General features: G+C 48.6%; 1 protein-coding gene across 7 annotated transcripts in view; it reads left to right on the top strand.

Annotated features, from left to right (window-relative positions):
• The window catches only part of MYO9B (myosin IXB), an 89084-nt gene that overhangs the window by 37808 nt on the left and 26813 nt on the right, over window positions 1-24463 (top strand). For all 7 annotated transcript variants that reach the window (XM_077859494.1, XM_077859495.1, XM_077859496.1 and 4 more), the window contains exons 3-11: window positions 8545-8639; window positions 14493-14555; window positions 14985-15084; window positions 15335-15435; window positions 17266-17395; window positions 19173-19262; window positions 21205-21321; window positions 21666-21800; window positions 22951-23072. In XM_077859494.1, the coding sequence (XP_077715620.1) occupies window positions 8545-8639; window positions 14493-14555; window positions 14985-15084; window positions 15335-15435; window positions 17266-17395; window positions 19173-19262; window positions 21205-21321; window positions 21666-21800; window positions 22951-23072 (953 nt within the window). The remainder of the gene's footprint in view (window positions 1-8544; window positions 8640-14492; window positions 14556-14984; window positions 15085-15334; window positions 15436-17265; window positions 17396-19172; window positions 19263-21204; window positions 21322-21665; window positions 21801-22950; window positions 23073-24463) is intronic.

The raw sequence follows: 24463 nt of genomic DNA, 5'->3' as shown, positions 1-24463 counted from the left end.
TCCCTGAAATTAATTTTTTTAAAGACCCTTCTGTATGGAAATTATCTTTCAAGAAGAAAATGTAAATCTCCGATAAACAATTCTTGGATGAAGGGCTATCTGTAAACCAAAATTACAGATTTTTTTTTTTTAATTTATTTATGATAGTCACAGAGAGAGAGAGAGAGAGAGAGAGGCAGAGACATAGGCAAAGGGAGAAGCAGGCTCCATGCCGGGAGCCTGACGTGGGATTCGATCCCGGGTCTCCAGGATCGCGCCCTGGGCCAAAGGCAGGCGCTAAATCGCTGCACCACCCAGGGATCCCAATTACAGATTTTCTAAACATCAGTGACCAAAACTGTATGTTATGAGAATCCATAGGACTATGTAAAGCATGGGCAGCCTGGGTGGCTCAGCGGTTTAGTGCTGCCTTCAGCCCAGAGCGTGATCCTGGAGACCTGGGATCAAGTCCCACATCTGGCTCCCTGCGTGGAGCCCACTTCTCCCTCTGCCTGTCTCTGCCTCTCTCTCTGTGTCTCTCATGAATAAATAAATAAAATCTTTTTTTTTTAATAAATAAAATCTTAAAAAGAAAAGAACTATGTAAAGCAGTACCAAGAGGACAATTCGTAGGCATAAGCACTTTGTATTCATAAATATGAATGAATGAAAGTGGATGAATTAATTTCTCAGCTCAAAAACCTGAGAAAAAGAACCAAGTAAATCCCAAAGAGAATGAGTTGGCTGTCAAAATGGATAAGATTAGCCCTTGGGGATCTTGATAAATTCCTCAAATATTTTTGATGCAGTGAGAACCAAGTAAGGCCTTCCCCCATCAAAGCTTGATCTGTTCTCTACTCTCTGTGATCTGGCACATGGTTTCATTATAACCTAAACAAAAATTTAGTGAAATATCAGATACAATAAGTTGTTTCATACTTGGTTTCTTTTTCATCTTCCCCCTTTTTTTTTTTTTTTAAAGATTCCCCGATCCCACGCCCCACGCCCCAGCACAGTTTGCTTGAAACTTTGGCTCTTGGGAAGAATCAGTCCGTTTCAAAGAGCCTGTTCAGGTCCCAGGACTGAAACCTTGCTGGTTTTCAGTGTTTCTGTCTGAGTCTGTGGCTAATCATTGGTGTCAGTCCAGTTAGAGTGATAGAGCCCGTTATAAACTGGGGGCATGGAGATAGGGTAAGCATCCCATCCCATCATCACTTGGCTCTCTACAGATGCCTGCTGTCCATTTACCTGTCCATCTAACAACTGGCTGTTGAGACCCTGCTGGGTGCCCCTAAGCCCCATGGGCAACAGGAAGCAAACAGAATCCAGGCAGAGGCCAGGTGTTAGCAGGGCCCTGGAAAGCCTCCACTTCCTCATCTAAGAATTGGGAGCTCTGAGGTTGGATACGACCCCTCCACTTCCTGCCCCACACCCACAGGCCAACTGAATCTGTCTTCCCTCCTGAGCAGGCTTCCAGTGGAGGTGGGTAGTAGGAGGGTCCTGTCTGCCACCCTACAGCCACCTCCTCTCATCACCACCCCCTTCCCATCATCATCCTTGTCCTCACCTGCCATCTTCCCTCCCTAGAACTGACCACCCTGTCCACTGCTTCCTGTGTGGCAGTTCTCTGGAAAGCACTTTAGCTATACTTTTCACTTCCCCACCTTCTGCGACCTTGCTGGCCCATCCAGCCCTCTCCTCTGTGCTTTGAGGTCCTGCTTCTCTGGGTCCCCGCTGTGCCCTGGGAGACCAGCCAGTCCAGATGACACACCCTCTTCTGTTCACCCACCCTATGTCTGAGTGTCAGAGTCTCCTCCTACACGTGTAACTGGGAGCCCCTAGAATGGTGACAGCACGCTTGTCCTGTAAAGGACCCCGGGGTCGGTATTTTCAGCTCTGCTGCTGTAGTCTGAGAGCAAGCAGAGACAACACATAAATAGAGGTGGGTATACACCACGCAGAACTTTATTTGTGAACTGAATTCACGAAGGTTGAATTGCATATTCAATGCGTGTGTTGTGAAATATTCTTTCAAGTTTTCTTTTTTCGAGAGTTTAAAAATGTAAAAACCATTCTTAACCCGTGGACCCTACAGAAACAGGTTGCGGGCTGTAATTGGCCAACCTCGGTAGAGCCCAGAGCCCAAGCCTGCCCTACCCCACCAGGTGTCAGAAGGGTGTCTCCCACACAGCCAGGTTCCGTTCACGTACAGATTTTCTGTCCCTGCTTCAGGCTCCGAAGGCAGAATCGAGTCATTTTGACAAAACCCCAAATATTTATTATGTGGTTCTTCACGGGACAAGCTGACCAGCCCCTGGCTCCCATGGTCTCACTTCATCTTTAAACAACCTGGGAAGCCAGAAGTTCTCTCCCTCATTTTACAGGAGAGGAATCTGAAACCCAGGAGCACTGAACACATCTGCCTTGGTCGGCCCTCCTGCAGGTCACCAGGACCCACTGGAATCCCCTGCAGACAGCCGGTTTCCAGGGCTCCTTGCTAGAAGCAGCCCTCCACCCCATGCAGGGTTATTTTTCTAGCATTTCCACCACAGGAAAGCCCCAGGTTTGAGTGGAGGCCCCAGGGCTGTTTGCTCAACACAGGACAAAGCAGACCGTCCCGGCACCTTGGTCCCTGGACCACATGGGCAGAGACCCTGGCTGGGGAGCTTCTGTGTTCCCATCAGGCCCATGAGACACTTCTCAGGATGCCTCCTGCCCTGTCTGTCACCTGTGTTACCCATGGGCATAGCCTGTTTGTGGGTACAGACCAAGTGCTGTTTCACATAGGAAAGTATCCTTGAAACGTGGAGAATACTCTGGAGAAAAATCAGGCTGGTTCCAGCATGCTGATGCCAACTTCAGTTGCTCCCAGTGTCGTGTTCTCCCCACCACCTCCCATGACTAGAATGAGCCAGCTCCTGTAGGCCAGCAACCATTGGCCTTGCAATGCTTGGCCAACAACCATTTGGCCCCATCTTTAAGCTCCATTGCTGCCTAATTTATACTAATGTTCTTTTTCCAATGGCAGCCCGTCCCTGCAACACCAGTCACTCCCCCATCTCCATATACCCAGTCTGGGCTTGGACGTGAGTGATCTAGAAGTCCCATCTGGTATGTGGTATGTGGTCTGAGGCAGGGGCAGAGGTTTCACCCAGAGGTGGCATTGCAGAGGAAGGGGCAGCATCAAGGCCCCAGAAGATGGTGGGCAACCTACCCTGCTTGGGCCAACTGGAGGGCTCCTAGTGGTGGTGACACTCGATCCATGGCCAAGGAGATCCCCTGGGATGCAGGGCCTCCCCTTCAGAGTCCCACCATGCAGGGGGCTCTCTGAGGCTACAACAGTGCCAGGCACACAGCAGCCAAAAAGTAAATTGTTGTCAAGTGGATGGATGGATGGATGGACAGATAGATGGACAATGGCCAAATGATTGAGTGAATAAGACCACATGCACCAAAGCCTCACAAACGCTTGGGAAGTGGGGTCCCTATGGCTATGAGGTCAGGAAAACAGAGAAGGCTGAACCTGCAAACAAGACAGAGCCATTAGAATGACCAGAACCTCCTTCTGAGAAAGGATAGCCACAGGTAAATCTGGGGGCAACGGAATTATCTTGGATTAGGCCACCACTTCAGCCTGGCTGGAAGGACAGCCATCTGGGGCGGTGAGGCTGGGGCACTTCTCCATAGGGGAATCCCAACTTGGGGCTCACCTGTCAACTTGAGAGTTAGGCAAGTGCATTTGCCTTTGTGAGCCCATCCCGTGGGGCTTTCAGGGTCTGAAATCTGAAAGCAAAACAGTTTGCCTGATGCAGTCCATCAAGGCTTGTTTGGTTTTTGTGGGGGATGCACAAGACAGCCAATGTGAGCTCAGAAAGGGCGCAGGAGTAGTCCATCTATCTGCCTGGTCGCCGGGCCCAAGGTGAACAGCCTGAGCCAGGGCAGGCACCCCGAAAGATCCCAGGCCCACTTGCCTGAGTCCAGGCACTGAGAACAGGTCTGAAGAAGGAGCCCAGGCAGTGGGGACTGAGGAGCCAATGCATGGAGAAGGGCTGGGAGCAAGGACACTGGGTTCAGACGCAGAGTCATATCAACTGCTTGCCTGCTGTCAGACTTTAAGGAAGTCAGTGGGCTTCTCTGTGCCTCAGTTTCCCCATATGAAATGGGAATAACACTCCTGTCTCTCAGAGGAGTAGAAGCAAAAAAACAAATTAAAAAAAAACAAAAAAACAAAAAACAAAAACAAAAAGCAAGTCAGAAGCCCCATCACACCTGGTCATTCTGTGATGATGCTACCACCATTTTTCCTAAAATGTTTACTGTGCATTTCAGCCAAGATCAGAGGCATCCTGTTGAGACAGAAAATGCATCTTCTAAAATTTCTGGCCAAGTAAGATGCTCAACCTCAATTTCTCTAAATTGAGAGAACTTTTTGAATTTCCCAAAAGAAAAGCCTCAAAGACAAGGACAGTTGGAAGAAAGTTCGAGGTCCCCCAGCTCTTGTCATCCTTGGCAGAATGGGGGGGCCATGCATCATCTGCCCCATCAGAGGAAGAGCAGGTGTGTTGTTTCTTCGTTTAGTTTTATCTAGAAACCTTGCCTGGAGAAGTTTGAACTAGAGTTGTCTCTTTATGGTTGTTTTTTTTTCTCTTCTATCATGATTTTTTTTTTTCAAATTGGGCAACCTATGTCAGAAATGTGTACTTTATGTTATATAAGAAGAGAAAAGTGTTTCCAAGAAAGTAAAGGCCTCTCTCATTGCATTTTGCCAGTGCTGTGGGTTTTCTGGCCTAGTGGGAAGACAGCATTAACATGTGGCCTCTGCAGCTCCAATGCCAGATTACATCGCATCATGGCTGGCGCCTGGATCCCGCTTCCTCCTCCTGTCCACCCCTGGCCCCACATGATCACTGGGCACACCATCCTCCCTTGTGCTCTCATGTTCTCCGAGGCCATGCATGTACCCATCCAGCCCCAGGAGCAGCTACATAATAGCTCCCCTGGCTGTGAGCGCCAGGCCAGCATTTCCTCCTCCTGGACATATAATAGCAGCAACCGGATATTTTTAGACTGGCTTTGAAAAGTCGCAGTGTGCTGAAACCGCATACCAGACGCATGAGGTCACTGCCCCCCCCCCCCCAAAGCCCAGGCTGCATGAGGCTGGTGGGCCCTCACATCCTGAAGACTTTCCCTCTTTTGGTCCCCAGGACACTAGCCCTGACTGTTTCCTTAGAAATCCCACAGAGACTTGTCCCGAGTTCAGAAGGGGGACTGCTGTGGGTCTTTGGGATGTGTGTGCACATTGCTGGGGGGCCTCTGCAAACCTGGATGCTGCAAAGGCCCCAGCACAGAAAGAGGCCTGTTCCCTGGGGAAGGAGCCCACACAGGCTCCGGCATCACTTCACCATCTGCTCATAGTTAGGCAGGCGGGCTTGCTCTCGGGGTTTATTTTAGTTTGGAGCAGGGGGAGGGCCTGGGCCTGTCCTCAGCTCAGATGGCACCCTGCAGGGTCTCGTGAGCCTTGTAGGAAAGGAGGAAATGGACCTGTTGCCTGCCGATCCCAGAGCAGAACTTCAAGAGTCCATGGGCTTTACTCTAAATAAAAAAAAAAAAAAAAAAAAAAAACGTTCCAAGGCTGAACTTAGGGGAAAACAGAGATTAAACCTAGAAAGGGGGATCCCTGGGTGGCGCAGCGGTTTGGCGCCTGCCTTTGGCCCAGGGCGCGATCCTGGAGACCCGGGATCGAATCCCACATCGGGCTCCCGGTGCATGGAGCCTGCTTCTCCCTCTGCCTGTGTCTCTGCGCCTCTCTCTCTCTCTCTCTCTGTGACTATCATAAATAAATAAAAATTAAAAAAAAAAAAAGTTTAAACCTAGAAAGACAGTTTTCTTCCTCCCAGGACTCCTCAGGCCTATTGTGCACATGGGGGTCCTCACAATAGGATGAAGGGCCTGCAGAGCCCTTGACCACCCAACCCTGCAAACCCCTTTACCCCTTTTGCCTCCGTCTGTAGATAGCAGTGCTTTTCAGCAATGCAGTCGGCTCTGGAAACATTTCTGGCTGTCACACGCCGCTGGCCTCTGGCAGGTGAGCCCAGGGACGCTGCTCAGTACCCCACAGGGCCCAGAACGGCCCCAGCACAGAAATTGATCCAGCCCCTAGGATCAGCAGTGCCAAAGCTGGGGATCCAGCGCTGGGTTCTATAGGCACTTGGGAGAACAGGCAGGCCCAGGCCTAGCCCCCAACTCTTGTCACCCAGCCACTGGCCAGTAGCTCAGTCACACACATCAGGATGTGGCCGTTCCCACTGGCAGAGGAGCCCCTGTGTTTAATCCAACTCTCCAAAGTCTTTCAAAACCTGGCAGTGCACAGGTCCTAAGGAAGTATTCGTGAAGAAGAGAAGGGGGCTCCGTGGCCACCGTCTGACTCGGGAACACTTCTCCTCAGACTGGGTTCTGCCCCATGAGGCCACACAGAGCCCACTCCCCACCAAAAGTACCCAGCCACCACCCTGCCCAAGCAGGTTCCCCCCACTTTGTGCCACCAGGCCAAGTTGCCTCAGATCCTTCAGTGGGACCCATTCCTGGGGTCTGGAGCCCCTGGGGAGTGGGGCAGGAAGTTGCTTGTCCTGTGACCCCTTCCGCCAGCTAGAGGCCACTGTCCTGGTCCCGAGCTCTGCTGAATGGAGCCGTTTCAGAGGAAGTTTGAGGAAAAACCCCAGCAGAAGATTTTTTTATGGGGCTTCTCCCTTCCGATGGCCATACCAGAACCTCCGATCAGTGATCACCTGCATTCATTACCCTGTGGAATGAAGCCGTTAAGAAAATCCTGATCCCTTTCTGTGTCCATACATCTCCTGGTTCCTGAATCCCCTGCCAGCCTGGCCATCTCTCCCCTCCTTGCCGTCATCCCTCTGCCCCATCGGATCCTCAGACACCCACATGAAGCCCCCAACCCCCTACAAACCTTGACAGTGCTACTTCCTCTCCATTACCCTCTCCATTACCCTCATGCCTCCCACACAGCCTCCCACTCAGCTCAGCCTTCTCAAACTGGAACATTATTGGCCCTTCTTGTGGCTACCAAGCTTCCCTTTCTGTGTGTGAGTGGGTTATCACCCCCTTCCCCTGCCATGTCACTCCTTCTTCAGCCCCTGGAGCCCCAGGGGCTTGGACAGCTGAGCACCAGGCTCTGTGACTAGTTCTGTATTTTCTCCCCACACCTGTCCAGCACCAGCACTCCCACCTCTGCCAGCATCTTTCTCCAGCACCTTCCCTGCCCTGCATTTCCCCAGGGCTTTATCATACCTTCTCCCTGTCTGTTCACCCCTCAGTGGTGTTGGGTACCTCATGGAGAAGGGACACCCCAGGAACCTGGGCAAGAAGTGTTCTTTGTCTTAATCTGGGTGGTGGGCACATAGGCCCCAGGGGGGACCCCAGAGTCACAGACTCCATGTATGGAAATGGAGTATTGGAAATAAAGCCCTGATTCATGCTGCAATGAGGATGAACCCCAAAAGCATCCTGCTGAGTGAAGGAAGCAAGACAGAAGGCCACATCATGTATGCTCCCACTTTGGTGAAATATCCCAAACTGGCAAATCCATAGCAACAGAAAGCTGCCAGTAGCTGGGGGAGGCAAGAGGGAGTATGGGGAGTGATAGCTAATGGGGATGGGGTCTCCTTTTGGGGTGATAGAAATGTTCTGGAACTAGACAGAGGAGATGGTTCCACAACACTGTGAAGGTACTAAATGCCCCTGAATTGTTTATTTCTAAATGATTAACTTTATGTCATGCCAGTTTTACCCCAATGAAAAAATTGGCAGTGAACTGGCTTGTCATCCCACAGAATTGCAGGACCCCTCTAGGATGGAATCTGTCTTCACATCTTCTCCCTCCCAACCAGCCTCAGATTCTTTGGGGGCCCAGAGCCCACAGCAGCCCAAGGCTCAGCAAAACACTTCTGGAAAGGGCCAGATAGTAAATATTTTCAGCCTTGAAAGCCAGAATGTCTCTATCATGGCTACTCTGCTGTTGGCAGTATAAAAGCAGCCATGGAAGATCCATAAATGAACAGGCCTGGCTGTGTGCCAGTAAAACTTCATTTATGGACACTGAGATGTGAATAGAATTTTCATGTGTCAGGAAATATTACTCCTTTTGTTTTTTTGTGTGTGTATTTTTTTTTTTAACAATTTACAAATGTGAAAACCACTCTTGGCTCGCCAGCAGTACAAAAATAAGCAGTGGACTGGATTTAGCCCATGGGCCAGAGTTCACCATATAAACAATTATAACTGAAAATGAATGCCGTTGATTAGCCTTTTTCATGTCTGAGACTTAAAACTTGAACCCTCACACAACCCAAACACGGAGGTAAAGAGTAAGTATGTTGGAACACACATGGGCTACACTAAGCTCTGTGTTTATCAGTCTCATCAGGGTCACTGCCTGACTTCAGGCAAGTGAATGTCCATGATGCCCAGAGGGACATGTGAGGCCCCGGGCTGCGGTGTGTAGAAATTTCATCCTCACCATCTGAAAATCTGCTTTTGCTTTTCTCACAGGCTTTCGGAAATGCCAAAACGGCCCACAACAACAATTCCAGCCGATTTGGGAAGTTCATCCAGGTCAACTACCTGGAGAGTGGCATCGTGAGAGGGTGAGTTGGTGCCACTGGCCTCAGGCTAGGGTCCTGGGCATCCCTGTGAGGAGGAGCCAGCCTGGGAGCTCAGTGTGGAAATGTGGCTCTGCAGGCACTTGTGAGCCGTACAGGGAAGCAAGTGTGGTTTTATTTTAAGTCATTGATGTGAAGATCTGAGCTGTGGGTCAAAGTGGGAAGCATAGGTGTGGGAGGAGCGGGACTTCTGTCCCCAGGTCATCGAGCGTGGGCCGAGGTGCCCAAGAAGCAAGTACCACAACTGAAGATGCATGGTGGAGCTTTCCAAGAACAGGCAAGGACACACCAACCTATGTCTTGGACTTGATGAGGTTTCAAATTCAGTGGATCTGGGGATGCCATAGGCAGAGCTGATATAGACTGTGGCATTTGCCAAACATGTGCCTCTGTAGTTAGGGAAAGACGTAATACTGGGTAGCAAATTAAAGTGGTTGTCCAGGGAAGTACTGAAGGAAGGTGGGTAGGTGGGAAGAAGGTGGGTAGGTGGATAGGAAGGAGGGAGGAAGGATGGGTTGATAGATGGATGGTTGGATGTATGCATTCATTGGCTAGATGGGTGGATGGATGGATAGATTCATGAAGTAGGTAGGTGGACAGATGGATAGATTCATAGGTTAAGTGGGTGGGTGGGTGGGTGGCTGGATAAATGGATGGATTCGTGAGTGGATGGATGGATGAATTCATGGGTGGGTGGGTAGATGGATGGATTTGTGGGTGGGTAGGTACATAGATGAATAAATTTAATGGATCGGGTGGGTGGGTGGATGGATAGATTCGTTGCTAGGTGGGAAAATTCATAGATGGATGAATTTGTAGATTGATGAATTCATGGATGGGTGGATGGATGAATGGATTAGGTAGATGGGTGGATGGAAAGGTGGTAACTGAATTGTGAAGTTGATTGTCTGGTGAAAGTTAAAACAGATCAGCATTTTTCTGGCAGAAATGTAATTTCCTTAGGTGGAAGCACAATTACTTCAACTAAATATATAACGTTCAAATTGTTTTCATCACTCTGCGCAGTGATTATGCTTATAAATGTCTGGCAGCTTTGTGCAATAAACTAATGTTTTCAGGAATTATCTATTTTGTCATAGTATTTAAGTCATAAGGTCATATTAGAATTCGGTGCTATAGCATTTCTTTCTCTTTAAAAAAAATATTTTTTCAGGATGCCTGGGTGCCTCAGAGGTTGAGTGCCTGCCTTCGACCCAGGGCGTGATCCTAGAGTCCCAGGATCAAGTCCCACATCAGGCTTTCTGCATGGAGCCTGCTTCTTTCTCTGCCTATGTCTCTGCCTCTCTCTCTCTCTCTCTGTCTCTCTCTCTCATAAATAAATAAAATATATTTTTAAGGATTTTTAAAAATAAATTTATTTATTTATTTATTTATTTATTTATTTATTTATTTATTTATTTATTTATTTTAGAGAGAGAGAGAGGCAGAGACACAGGCAGAGGGAGAAGCAGGCTCCATGCAGGGAGCCTGACGTGGGACTCAATCCTGGGTCTCCAGGACCACAGCCCAGGCTGCAGGCGGCGCTAAACAGCTGCTCCACCAGGGCTGCCCCAAAATATATTTTTTTTAAGTATATATTCTGAGTAGTTACAGTTGGTTAAAAAATGTAATTGTGATTTAATACTGCATAATGTTTTGGGTATTTTTGGGGGGTATTTTTTTTTAATAATCAGAAATCTTATGAATCAATAAAACTCTTTCACAGTTAAAAAAAAAAAAAAAGGCACCTTGGCACAGTCCAAGGTTACTCAAGGGGATGATCCCTGCCTCTACATTCTGGTGCAAGGGTTTGCCGTGGCAGCAGGATTTACACCGGTTCCAGGTGATGCTCTGAGTAGCCCAAATGTTCCATGTGGGGAAACCCGAGCAACAGAGCCTGGAGAAGGCTCGGGCATTTCAGGAATGGAGAAGTCCTTGAGTGGCAGGAGATTGAATCCAGAGTATGTAGGTCTTCTGTTCATCTAACCTGACTCATGATCATTTCAAATGACAATGTATATTCAAGACACAAATAGGAATGTTGTTTCTCTCGAATCAGGATATTATTTTCTTGAACCCTCAGGCCTCTCTGCCCAGGCTCCAGCGGGCGGTGGTATGAGTGAGAAATCCCCAATAAATGGCAATTGTGCTTTGTCCCCTCAGCCCATAGACCATCCAGTGATCCCCCCCATCACTCAGTGCTGCTGGGCATCTGCATAGACATGGCCACCGCCTACCCCTGTTGCAGGGCGTCTGACCAGCAGGAGTTGCCCAGAGTACCTTCTTGGGCAGATGACACAGAATCATACCCCATCTACAATCCTGGAAACTCCCTCATGGGAGCAGAGATGCCAGGAGGCTACTTCATGTTTTCCCGGGTCCAGGGATGGCTCTGCAGCCATGGGTCAGACTGGAGCTTTGCTCCCAGCTTGCTCCTCTGTGTGGTCTCTGGTGTCCTATGGCTCCCATAAAAAAGTGCCACAAACTGGGGGGCTCAAGGCAGGAGGAATTTCTTGTCTCACAGCATTGAAGGTTGAAAGCCTGAAATCAATATGTAGGGAGGACAGCATTCCTTCCACAGCCTCCAAGAGAGGATTCTTTGTGCCCTCTGGCAGCTTCTGGTGACTCCAGGCCTTCCTTGGCTTATGGCCACATCACCCCAATCTCAGCTTCCATCATCACGTGGTCTTCTCTGCATCACTCAGTGTTCTTCTTCTTAGGACTTTGTCCCTGGATTTAGGGTCCACTCTGATCATGGAAGATGTTCGTATCTCCAGAGCCTTCCCTTAATTACATCTACAAAGACTCTTTTGCCATATAAAGTCAAACTCACAGCTTCCAAGTGGGCATACCTTCTGGGGGCCACCATGTGACCCAGTGTACCAGCAAGTGTTGGCCTTCAGCTAACTGGTCCAGCCTGTTCTGCCTGCCTCAGGCTCCCATCAAGCTCAGGGCCAGAGGTCCCGGGTGATTGTGTCTTACAGACCAACTTTTGAAAGTCCTGTCTGTGGCCTTGGATTCAGGAAAGGAAGTCCCACCTCAGCCCATGACCATGTGGCCTGCCCACGCTCGATGAGGAGGTACACTTCCTGTCCAGGGAGTGGTCACAGCCAGCTGGGGAAGAGCAGGCCCAGACCCAGTTCTGCTTTTGGGGAGGTGACACTTCTCAATGCCATTTCCTGTGGAGGCCAAGGGTCAGGGGCAGTCCAAGTCTTCCTCCAGTTCCCCAATTTGCAAGACCTCGTCTTCCTGTGGGTTCAGTGGCTCAGTACCGGGGGATCCCTGGCCCCCTACAAACCCCAGTAGGGTCCTGGCATTAAGAATGATCAGGGAAGGGAAGGGGCTGTCATTGTCACATGACAGCTCAATGCCAGTAAGGGGTCGCTGTCCTCTCCACTATGCCGACATAGCACAGGGAATTGGCCACAGGTGGAGCTTCCAGCAGGAGTCTGATTCTAGAACCAGATGTGGCTTCCCTCCCTAGGAGAACAAACCACCAACAACTAAAATAGTTACTAGCTGGGGGAAGGAATAGAAAAAAAACATGGGTTTGAAAGATGAGAGGACACAGTCCGAGTCCATGGAAACCCGCCCGTGCATGTTTTGTTTGCATGTGTCCCAGGCAAGTCTGCAGACAGGCGACTGCTGTCCTGGAGAGAGAGGCAGGTGGTGTCTAGCAAGCCCTGGACCAGGGGCCCAGGGATGTCGCCCAGGCCTACCCACCTCTACCCCTACCCCCGGGTACCAGCTGCCTTTCCTATAAAACAGGATGGGCTCAGGTGAAGGGAGCCTGCAGAGCTATCCAGCTCCCACACGTGGTGGTGGTATAACCCATGAATGACCAGCCCCTCCAGCCCCACTGGGTGGGGTCCCTGCTAGGCTACTTCCCTCCTGGGGGGTCCTAGGCAGCAGGTGGCAGGTGGCCTCTTCAATTTTAGGATCTCATCTTTCAGTTGGAGCCACAGTGTCCACCCCCAGGGTGAAAGGATTCAGGGCATTTAATCCCTACAAAACAGTGCTGAGAATAGTCCTTACTACTGCTAACATTGAGAGTATAGCTGTAGAGGTCCCTGGGCCCTGCCCCAGAGCCCACACAGCCTCATGGACGCCTGACCATCAAATGTCCGTCAGCTAATGAATGGGTAACACATTGTGGCGTGAAGCTCTGATACATGCTGCAATGGGGCTGAATCTCAGAGTCACTGGGCTGAGTGACAAGGCAGACACAATATATATATACCGAAGGATTGTATTTCTTTAAAATTCTAGACAATGCAAACTAATCTATGGTGGGGCTAATCAGTGGCTGCTTGGGGTTGAGAGGCAGGGAGGGTTGACTAAGGGCCCAGGAAACTGGGTCATGGTGGTAGGTACACAGGTGCCTGCATGTGTCACAACTCATCAGTTCACACACTTCTAGCTTACTGTGCATCAGTGACAGCTTGTAAAGCTGGTGGAACAAAATAGGAAAGTACCCAGTCAAGACTCACCACGTGGGCAGCCCAATGACCCACGGTTTGGCGCTGCCTTCAGCCCAGGGCCTGATCCTGGAGACCCGGGATCGAGTCTCACATCAGGCTCCCTACATGGAGCCTGCTTCTCCCTCTGCCTGTGTCTGCCTCTCTCTCTCTGTGTCTGTCATGAATAAATAAATAAAATCTTAAAAAAAAAAAAAAAGACTCACCACGTTGCCTATATTAAATATGTGCAGTTTATATCAATAAAGAAGTTATAAAAAAAAAAATAGAGGGGTGCCTGGATGCCCTAGTTGGTTAAGTGCCTTCTTCAGCTCAGATCTTGATCCCAGGGTCCTGGGATCAGCCCCCATGTTGGCCTCCCTGCTCAGCAGGGAGACCTCTCCTTCTGTCCTCCCACCCCCAAAGCTCACTTGGTCTCCCTCTCAAATAAATAAATAAAATCTTTAAAAAAAATAAAAAATGAACCTATTATCTTGGATTTTTAATGGGAAAAGCATTTAAAGGCTGAGGAGGTGGTGAATGCAGAGGGCGACCTTCCCCTGTTGTCCGTGAACACATGGGTACAGTTGCCCCAGTTCCCGCTGCCTGAGGGGGGTACCCCAGGGTGCTTCTTAAGCTTCTGAACAGTGATCAACTCGTATCTGGTCTGGCGAGCAGAAGTGGCCAATCCAGGTTCCTTTTCTTTTTTTTTTTAATTTTTATTTATTTATGATAGTCACAGAGAGAGAGAGAGAGAGAGAGAGAGGCAGAGACATAGGCAGAGGGAGAAGCAGGCTCCATGCACCGGGAGCCCGACGTGGGATTCGACCCCGGGTCTCCAGGATCGCGCCCTGGGCCAAAGGCAGGCGCTAAACCGCTGCGCCACCCAGGGATCCCCTCCAGGTTCCTTATTTTTATGGATGGCAGTCATAAGACAAGGCGACACTTGGGGGTGATTGATTATATACATGACATTTAGGGTAGTTATATTTATGACCACTTAGATTGATTATATTTGCCACATTTAGATTGACTGTGATATTTAGGATGATTTTTTTTTTTTTTAAGATTTTAGTTATTTATTTGAGACAGAAAGTGAGAGAGAGAGAGCATGAGAGGGAGAGGCAGAAGCAGACTCCTTGCTGAGCAGGGAGCCTGGCGCGGGGCTCCATCCCAGGCCAGCATGAGCCAAAGGCAGATGCTTAACCAACGAGCCACCCAGGTGCCCCAAGATGATTGTATTTCTAAAGGGTGATTTAGGTACCTGTGTTTACCTTGTGTCAAAGGAAATTAATCCTCAGCTGGCTTTATTGTGACAAATTACTCTGTTCTAGAAAACTATCAAAATGTAACATTTTACTCCTCTTCCTTTTAATAACAGGGCTGTTGTTGAAAAATACCTGCTTGAAAAGTCTCGCCTCGTCTCTCAAGAGAAGGATGAGAGGTAGGAGGAAATTTCCTCAGTGACCCACCACATCTGCCTTCTTCCCCACAAAGGAGTGAAGCAGGTGTCCTAGCCCTATGGGAGATGGTGGCCAATCTCCCAGGAGCAAGGCTGCTCTGTGGCTGCAAGCTTTGCAACTCATACCTCCTAAACCACCTTCTTGTGCTTATTTTTGTGCCTACCCAGGCTTTTACCCAGAGTAATACCCCTCATCCCCAGACATCTCCTCACCGGAGAAGCTCACGGTTTAGTTTTCCTTTTAAGACATCATAAGAATCAACTTATTGTCTCAAATTGGTACATATTTGAGGTGTGTGGTTTTTTTTTTCCTCCCTGGTGTGGTCCCCAAAGCAATATTAGTAGTGGTTTGAAGAGTAGCCGTTGCTTGGCCTCCAAAAATGAATTTTTTCTCCTCCTTTTGACCCACAGGAACTACCACGTGTTTTATTATTTGTTACTTGGCGTCAGCGAGGAAGAGCGTCAAGAATTTCAGCTCAAGCAGCCTGAAGATTATTTCTACCTCAACCAGGTAAACAGCCCCGAGCCGCGGCCACAAACGCTGCCTCTGTTCCCCATGGGCTGTTTACACGCCAGGAGGTCAGAGGCTGTCTGCCTGGGCCCTCTCTGGCCCCCAGACCGACTCCAAGGAGGCGGCATAAAGGGGCCCATTCATTCCCTGTGTCCTGAGCCCTGCCCCACCAGTCCCAGCCAAAATCACTCTTGCACACCACCCTTGCTGGCCCAGAAACGCCCAGAGTGCTCCCAACTTTGTTTTTCAGCATAACTTGAAGATCGAAGATGGAGAAGACCTGAAGCATGACTTTGAGAGACTCAAGCAGGCCATGGAGATGGTGGGCTTCCTCCCTGCCACCAAGAAGCAGTAAGTAGGCAGCCCAGCCCTCCTGCCTTCTCCCGTGTGGACACCCCTACCCCTCCCCATCTTTACCTAAGGCTACTCCCTAAGACCTGGCTAACACCCCAGAGGGAACCCAGATACTAATAAGGGCAGCCCGATGGCAGCTAGCATGTGGAAAGGGACTCGTCATTAGTCACTGGGAGATGTAAAACCCCAGGGCTTTTACCCAGCAGTGCAGATGTCCTTAATACCTGAAAATGGTTACGATGGTAAATTTTACATGATGTGTGTTTTACCACAATTAAAAATTTTTTTAATTTTTTGGAAAGCCACCCCAGGGAACTTGCCACACCTGCCCGATGAGTTCAGTATACCCAGAGGGAACCACTGCCCACTTCTGGGAGGGCACAGATCAGGCCAGCCCCCTTGGAACACTGTTGGCAGTTTCTACTAGACCTTTATGTGCCCAAAGCAATGTGTGCTTGTGCTGACTTGAAGACTTGCACACGGCAGCCTTGTTATTAACAGCCTCAAAAAGTTGGAATACCACCCCCCCCACAAGACAAATGCTCACCAGCAGGAATTCAATAACTAAACATCTATATATCATGCAGAGATTGGCAAACTTTCTGTGAAGGGCCAGATAGTAAAATCTTCCGCATGGAGGGCCAAACGGTCATTGTTCCGTGGTCTGTGTTTTTTTGTTTTGTTTTGTTTTGTTTTTTAACTACCCTCTAAAAACTGAAGAGCCATTCTTAGCAAAGACACTATACAAGAATGGACTGTAGATTGCCATTCACTGGACTCCACACATAGCAGTGGTGCTCACCTGGGGCCAGCTCTAACCCCACGGGGCCGCTGGCCACGTCGAGAGACATTTTTGATGATCACACTGCGTGAGGGGGAGGAAGGACACTGCTTCTGGCAGCTAGTTGGCAGGGGCCAGGGATAGTGTCCCCTAGTGCACTGGACAGCCCTCCACAGCAAAAAATGATCCAGCCCCACGTGTCAGCAGGGCTGAGGCTAAGAAATGCTGGACTATATAGCATTGAGTATGACCAAATTGGACAATACATAGTAACACACATAGCACCCCCATATCACGGTCTTCCAGTACTAGGCCAGATACAAGTACATATGATTTCATGGACATCAAATTCTCAGATAGCATTAGGACATGAGGACAGCCATTCCTCTGCAGGAGCTGGGGTGGCTTCCAGTGCCTGGAATGTTCTGTCTCTTGCTCTGAGTGCTAGTTACAAGGAGGTGTATATTTTGTGACAATTTATCAAACTCCACACTTAAGAATTTTTTGCTTTCTTTCTTTCTTTTTTTTTTTTTTGCCTGTGGTTTTTTTTTTTTTTTTTTTTTTTAAGATTTATTTATTTATTTATTCAGAGAGAGAGAGGGAGAGGGAGGCAGAAACACAGGCAGAGGGAGAAGCAGGCTCCATGCAGGGAGCCTGACGTGGGACTCGATCCCAGGTCTCCAGTATCACACCACAGGCTGCAGGCGGCGCTAAACCGCTGCGCCACTAGGGCTCCCCTTTTTGCCTGTTTTTTATGCATGGTTGGGGGATTTTTTTTTTTTCACACACATTAGACTTCCATAAAAAAATATTTAAGCACCCACGCCCCACCAAATAAATAAACAAACAAACAACCCCCAGGTGAGCCATTGGTCTACAAAGTCACATTCCACAGAGGGTCTGCAACAGTGAGATTGGACCTTTTTTAAATTTCATGTGTCCGACTGAACTTGGCTGGTTGTACAAATTCAGCCCAACTGGCTGGAAGATTCTGTTGCCTTATGACTCTGGAAACCACTCCAACCTAGGCTCCTTTGCTCTCACAGGATTTTTTCCGTCCTCTCAGCCATCCTGTACTTGGGCAACGTCACGTACAAGAAGAGAGCTACAGGCCGAGACGAAGGCCTGGAGGTCGGGCCCCCCGAGGTGCTGGACACGCTGTCACAGCTCCTGAAGGTACTGCCCTTTGCACCCAGCCTCCGTGGCCAGCAAGGACCCAGAACCTCCTGCCTTGGCCGCACTTCAATAAACCAGGGCCTTTCTGCCTGCTTCCACACTGCTGCCCCACCCTACCCCACCACCACCATCTGTGCAACACCTCTTCCTTGTTTCTCTTTTTCTGTCTTTTCTTTAAATTGAGGTATAATTGTCATACAGTATTATGTTTCAACATTACAACATAACAATCCGGTATTCGTATGTATTGCAAAATGATGACTACAGTAAGTCCCGTTAACATCTGTCACCACACATGATTACAGAATCAGTTTTTTCTAGTGAAGAGAACTTTAAAGATCTACCCTCTTAGTGACTTTCGTTTATGCCACACAGTATTCTTAACTAAAGTTCCCCTGCTAGACATTACGTTTTCAGGACTTCTTTATTTTATAACTGGAAGTCCATTCCTTCTGAACCTCTTTATTACCCACCTTACCAATCCCTGTCTCCTGACCCTGGCAACCACCAATTTGTTCTCTGTATCTGTCAAGCTTAGTTTAGTTTGGGGGGTTTTGGTTTTTTTTTCTAGGTGGATTTTTTTAGGGGGTTTTTTGTTGTGTGTGTGTTTTTTTTTTTTTTTCAGATTCCACATACAAGTGAGATCATACAGTATTTGTTTTACTCTGTCTTACTCTTGTCTGATTTATTTCACTTAGCGTAATGCCCTCAGGGCATCCCATCCCTTCCTCATTTCTGAAGGACTCCTTCCTGAGCATGGCTGCCTCCCCTCTCAGCCCCTCATGTGAAAGGCCCTTCAAAACCATACTTTGAAAAAAATAAAAATAAAAAAACAAAAAACAAAACCATACTTTGATCAGCGAGGTCATTTGCTCATTGAACCTGCCATCCCCTTATCCACTGGCACTTAACCCCTAGGGGCACTGGGCAGTGTCTGGAGGCATTTGTGGCTTGTCACAACTCCGAGGGGCTACTGTCCTCTAGTGCATGAGGCCAGGGATTCTGCTTAACCTCATATAATGCACCGAACAGCTTCCCCATAGCAAAGAATGATCCAGCCCCCAGTGGTGCCATATCTGAAAAGTCCTGCCCTCGTCTTTTTTTTTTTTTTTTTAAGGTTTTATTTATTTATTCATGAGAGACACAGAGAGGCAGAGACACAGGCAGAGGGAGAAGCAGACTCCCTGCGGGGAGCCTGATGCAGGACTTGAGGACCCTGGGATCACAACATGAGCCAAAGCCAGATGCTCAACCACTGAGCCACTCAAGAGCCCTCATCTTTCTGTTTCCTAAGTTTACATTGCATCTATGGCTTTTCTTAAGGAATATGTGCCTGGTTGCAAGAGTCCAGCTTCTGTTGTGTTCATGTGGATGAGTATACACATCTGCCAGGAGTTTGGGGCAGCTTCCCCTGCCCCTACTCTGACTACCTGTAGCTTGTGGAGGGGGCTTGGCAGTTAGGAAGAAACAGGCCAGGAACCTACTCTAACAGCAACATCCATAAAGGCAGGCAGCACATAGACCCACAGTGACACCCAGTTCTATGTGGCCATACTCCCAGGCCATTGACCGAGCCAGTGGGTATGATCATTGGGAAACATACTGAGCATAACACTCATCACAGGGTGGGCTTTAGGCCCATATCCTGGTGCAGCTGCTGGAGGTCCTCTTCTCACCTTCCTCAGGCTTCAGGCCTTAGCTCAGTGACGTGAGGACCCCCCCCCAGTAACCCTTCTCTCCCCTCCCCCCTTTCTCTCCCTCCTTGACCTTGACACAGGTGAAGCGAGAAATCTTGGTGGAGGTCCTGACCAAAAGAAAAACGGTGACAGCCAATGACAAACTCATCCTTCCCTACAGTCTCAGTGAGGTGAGTACTGCCCTAGGCTCTTTCAGGGCACGGGGTGGGGTGGGGGCTCCAGAAGCAGCCGGCCTGGATAGTCTTCTTCCTGTCTTTTTTTTTTTTTTTTTTTTTTTTTATTTATTTATGATAGTCACAGAGAGAGAGAAGGAGGGAGGCAGAAACATACGCAGAGGGAGAAGCAGGCTCCATGCTCTGGGAGCCCGACGTGGGATTCGATCCCAGGTCTCCAGGATCGCGCCCTGGGCCAAAGGCAGGCGCTAAACCGCTGCGCCACCCAGGGATCCCCTTCTTCCTGTCTTTAAAGAACTGTGACAGTATCTCTTGTCTTCACATGAGCTCAGGCACAGCACAGAACAGCTCTTACAACACACTTGAGCCCTAGGGCCAGAACTTGAGGCCACATATGTTTCCATGCCAGTTGTCATTAGCAGAGGACGGCCACTTGCAGCCCACAGGCCAAATCCAGCCCACTGCCTGCTTTTGTAAATAAAGTTTTATTGACATACAGCCACACTTTTTTTTTTTTTTTTTTTTTTTTTTTTAATATTGTGGGTTTCCTACTGTATTGGCAGAACCAAGCCAGGATGCCAAAGACCATCTGGCCCTTCAAGTTTGTTGACCCCCCCGGGCTAGAGTACGACCTTTACAACCATTAAGTGGGTCCCTGAATCTTGATAAGTTGCTTCTCTCTGGCCCCAGCCTGGATGTTTTCCTTGTGATGTGTTTTTCTTGCGTTTCTACATCTCAAGAGCAATGTGACTTGCAGCTGGCAACTTCGATGGCCTCAGGAAAATACCTAGCCATGGGCTGGGTGGGGATTTATGGAATTTTAGTTAGTGGTAGAAGCTGCTTGGGTATCTTAAACAAGTACCATGGACATTCTGAGCTCCCACAGGCAAAGGTCCCCTGAAATGTTCTGTAAAGTTGCCACAGGATACCTGAAACCCCAACAGCCTGGCTATCCCTTAGGGGCGTGATGCCGAGGGAAAGATACCAGGTGTGGGGCTTTATATCCCTTGCGGCCCCATTTCTACAACCTCCCGGGAAAGGCAAAACCAGAAGATGTGTTCTAGATCTTAATTATAGCCAAGTGCATCTGTCACAATAGATCTGAGGACATAAAAACAATTTATTATATGTAAATTAACCTCTATAAGCCTTTTTTTTTTTTTTTAGGTTTTATTATTTCTTTATTTGAGAGAGAGTGAGAGAGCACAAAGCAGGCAGGAGGGGCAGAGGGAGAAGCAGAGTCCTCTTGATCCCAGGACCCTGGGATCATGCCTGAGCCGAAGGCAGATGCTTAACCAGCTGAGCCACCCAGGTGCCCCCGTTTTTGTTTTGTTTTGTTTGTTTAAGATTTTACTTATTCACAAGAGACACAGAGAGAGAGAGAGGTAGAGACATAGGCAAAGGGAGAAGCTGGCTCCCAGCGGGAAGCCTGACTGGGACTCGATCCGGGACTCCAGGATCATGCCCTGAAGTGAAGGCAGATGCTCAACCACTGAGCCACTCAGGGATCCCCTTTTTTGTTTGTTTAATTTAAAAGCTGTTACTCCTTTTATGTACATGATGGCATCTCCACAATGCTCCCAGAACCGTAAGGGACCTGGCTTTCAACCTAGTTTGTCCTCCTGGCTAGTTCTCCCCATGGGCTGACCGGTGCCCTCTCTAAGCCCGTGTTCCATCCTCAATGGTCCCCATGTTGCTCTGAGGAGCAGGCTGGCTGGTGAGAAAGACTTTGCTAACCTTAGGCTGCCAAGTCCTGGCTGCATAGTTCATGCTCCTATGTGTCGGGGCATTCCAAGCTGAAGGTGATGTGCAGAGTGAGAGCGGCCGTGTCCAATGAGCTGGGGGTTTAAACACACCCTCGAATTTCCCGTGAGTACAGACCTCTGGGTACTGCAGCACACCTTGCCAAGGTGTGACGCTCCCCATCCTATGCCCACAGGCTATCACTGCCCGTGACTCCATGGCCAAGTCACTGTACAGTGCTCTCTTCGACTGGATCGTGCTGCGGATCAACCACGCCCTCCTCAACAAGAAAGACATGGAAGAGTCTGTCTCGGTGAGAGCCCCTACCCCTCCCTGCCTGCTCCACCAAGCAGAGCCGGGGAAGACCAGGCGCTTAGTGTCACACGTCCTTGGCAGGTGGCCTGTGACGTCGGGAGCCAAGGTGGCTGTGGTTGGTGTCAGCAAAGAGGCCAGTTTCTCCAAGGCCCAGGGAACAGGATGGGGTGTAGTTAACACCCCATCCTGTGCGTAGTGAACACACAGCACCCCTCATTCACATATTATAGATTCCAAGGTAGTGGCAGCAGAGCGTTCAGCAGAGCACAGAGCCCTCACAACCAAACGGCTCACTTCCACGGAAGGACCCACCAATGATAACTGTTTTCTCCGTATTCCCAGTGCTTGTCCATTGGGGTCCTCGACATATTCGGATTTGAAGACTTCGAGCGGAACAGTTTTGAGCAGTTCTGTATCAACTATGCCAACGAGCAGCTTCAGTATTATTTCAACCAGCACATTTTCAAACTAGAACAGGTAAGGAAATGCCATCTTGTTGCCCATGCACCCTGAGAGGGTATGGAATGACCCCAACCCTGGACTCTTTCTTTATGGAAGAGAAAGTCTGGGAAACCTCTGCCCGGCCTTGGATGGGCAAACACTAGGCATATTTTTGTCCACGGGTCAATCTTGTACCTTCTTTCTGCTCAAATGTGAAAATCCATCCGATGGGAGAGAAATGGAGCTGCCTCATAAGGATTTGCTTTGGCAAACCGTTTTAATAATCTATCTCCTGTGTCTCTTCACTACGCACTCAGCCATCTTTACCCATGTGTTATTCTTCACATTGATGATCTAGGCAGAAAAAAAATGATAGGCTTATATAAATATCTAGCTGATTTTACTATTAAACTTTCCTTCTGGCTGCTGAGTAACTCAGTGCGGACTGCATTGAGTTACTGTGACAGTGGTGAGACACAGCAGATGACACACATCGTGCAAAAGGGAAAGAATATAAAATGCCTCATTGATAATTTTTTTTTATTGATCATACATTGACAAGATCCTATTTTGAATATATTAGGTTAAATTAAGTCTTTTATTAATTTCACTTGTTTCTTTTTACCTTTTTAACTGACTGAAAATTTGGAGTTAGGCAGGTCGCTCGCACTACATGGCATTATATCACACATTATTGGACATTGCAGTTCTAGAGCAGGGGACGGCAGATGGCAGCTCACAGGTCCAATCCCACCCCACAACCTGTTTTTGTAAATAAACCTTTAGTGGCACATGGCCACGCCCACTTGCCTACATATCATCTGCGGCCTCTTTCCTGCTATGACAGCAGAATCATGAGAAGACTCTTTCTAGCTCATAAAGCTTAATGTATTTATTATCTGGCCCTTGACAGAGAAAGTTTGCTGGCCCCCGGGACATGTTAAGTGTGGTTTTAAGCATCTCGTGTGACAGATATTTAAGCATGTACATTCTTGTTTCTTGTTATTAATAATTTTATGTAATTATGAATATATTTCCACTGATACATCAATATGTATTGGTATTTACAGATGCATGTATAAATATGTATGTACATACATAAATATGTTTATACAGACACGTGGTATGTAAATATTAGCATAGCCCTGAGGTAGTGAAATTACCAGCTAACCCCCAAACCCTGCAGGAGGAGTACCAGAGCGAAGGGATCTCGTGGCACAACATTGACTACACAGATAATGTCGGCTGCATCCATCTCATCAGCAAGAAGCCCACCGGGCTCTTCTATCTGCTGGACGAAGAGAGCAAGTGAGTGTCCGTGGCCCAGTGCCCCCCACAAACCTGATTCCCCAGCCCCCAGAGCCTCACCCTGAAGCCACACCATCCCCAAGAACTTCTGAGTTTGTCACGCTCATTTGGCCACTAATCCTGACCTCACATTAGCAAAGTGCATGTAGCATTTATCAAGGAGATAGTAACACGTGCGATAAATCTGGATCATGCATACCTTGGAGCTGTTAAGAAAGGGACATGGGGCCCAAGTCTCGAAACTAGGCATGAGGTTGGTGCATCCTTGCAAAGGGCAACACATGGAATCAGAGACCCAGACACCAGACTTCCTGCTAAGCCTGGCACCCCTCGTCCATAGGACACCGTGAAGGCTAGAAGAGGTGTTGCTAAAGTGCCTCATGCTTGGCCACCCTGCGGCAGTCACTGAAATTCACTCACCAAATTTATTTCCTGTGGCTCCTGTAATAAATGACCACAAAGCACAGGTAGCTTAAAATAACAAATGTATTCTCTCATGGTCCTAGAAGCCCAAAGTGGAAAATCAGTATCACTAGGCTGAAATCAAAGTGTGGGCAGAGCTGCACTCCCTCTAGAGGATGATCCTTCCTTGCGTCTTCCAGCTGCTGGGGGACCCTAGCATTCCATGGCATGTGGCTACATCACCCCAGTCTCTGCCTTCTGTGTGCACATCACCATCTCTTCTGTCTCTGTCTCATCTCCTCTTATAAAGATTCCAATCCACTGGATCAGTGTCTACCCCCCAACTCCATAACCTCATCTTTACTAATTATATTCATTAAGACCCTATTTCTGAATCCGGTCACTTTCACTGGTTCTCAGGATCAGCACACGGACACCTCTTTCTATCAACAACCTTTTTTCAGCCCCTTGTCTGCTTCTAAAGTCCCGGGAGGGGGCTGGGTTGAATCAGGCTCACCTCCTGCCTCAGACCCAGGCCCATGGACACATCCGTTCATAGCTGGGATCCAGGGAGAGAATGTTCAGATAAGAGAACGATCAGGGTGCTAGGAAGGACTAAATCATCACTTCCAGGAAACCCAGAGCTGGATCCTGAGGAGGAATGTGAGGCATGGCCAGGCTGAGCAGGGTTGGATCTGTCTTTGTTTAAAATCTTGCTATTTTGGTTCTTTGTAGATTTTTTTTTTTAATTTGCATCGATCTGGATTTTCTAAAATAGCACATTAAAATGGTATTTATCCCAATGACTGAATGAGCAGGTTCCTCGTTCCACACCCTTTCCCCAGCCCTGGAAAGAGCATGCTTCGTAGCTACAGCTTCTGCCCTCCACCCGACACCCCATCCCCATTAAGCTGTAGAGCCTGGCATTGGGATTCAGAGGCAAATTGCTCTGTGTGTATTGGTGGTGAGGCTGGGCAGAGAGGCCGGGT

This window comes from Canis aureus, chromosome 19, assembly GCF_053574225.1.
Source record: "Canis aureus isolate CA01 chromosome 19, VMU_Caureus_v.1.0, whole genome shotgun sequence".
Taxonomy (NCBI): domain Eukaryota; kingdom Metazoa; phylum Chordata; class Mammalia; order Carnivora; family Canidae; genus Canis; species Canis aureus.
Note: the sequence above shows the minus strand (reverse complement) of the source record. Positions and strands in the feature narration are given on the sequence as shown.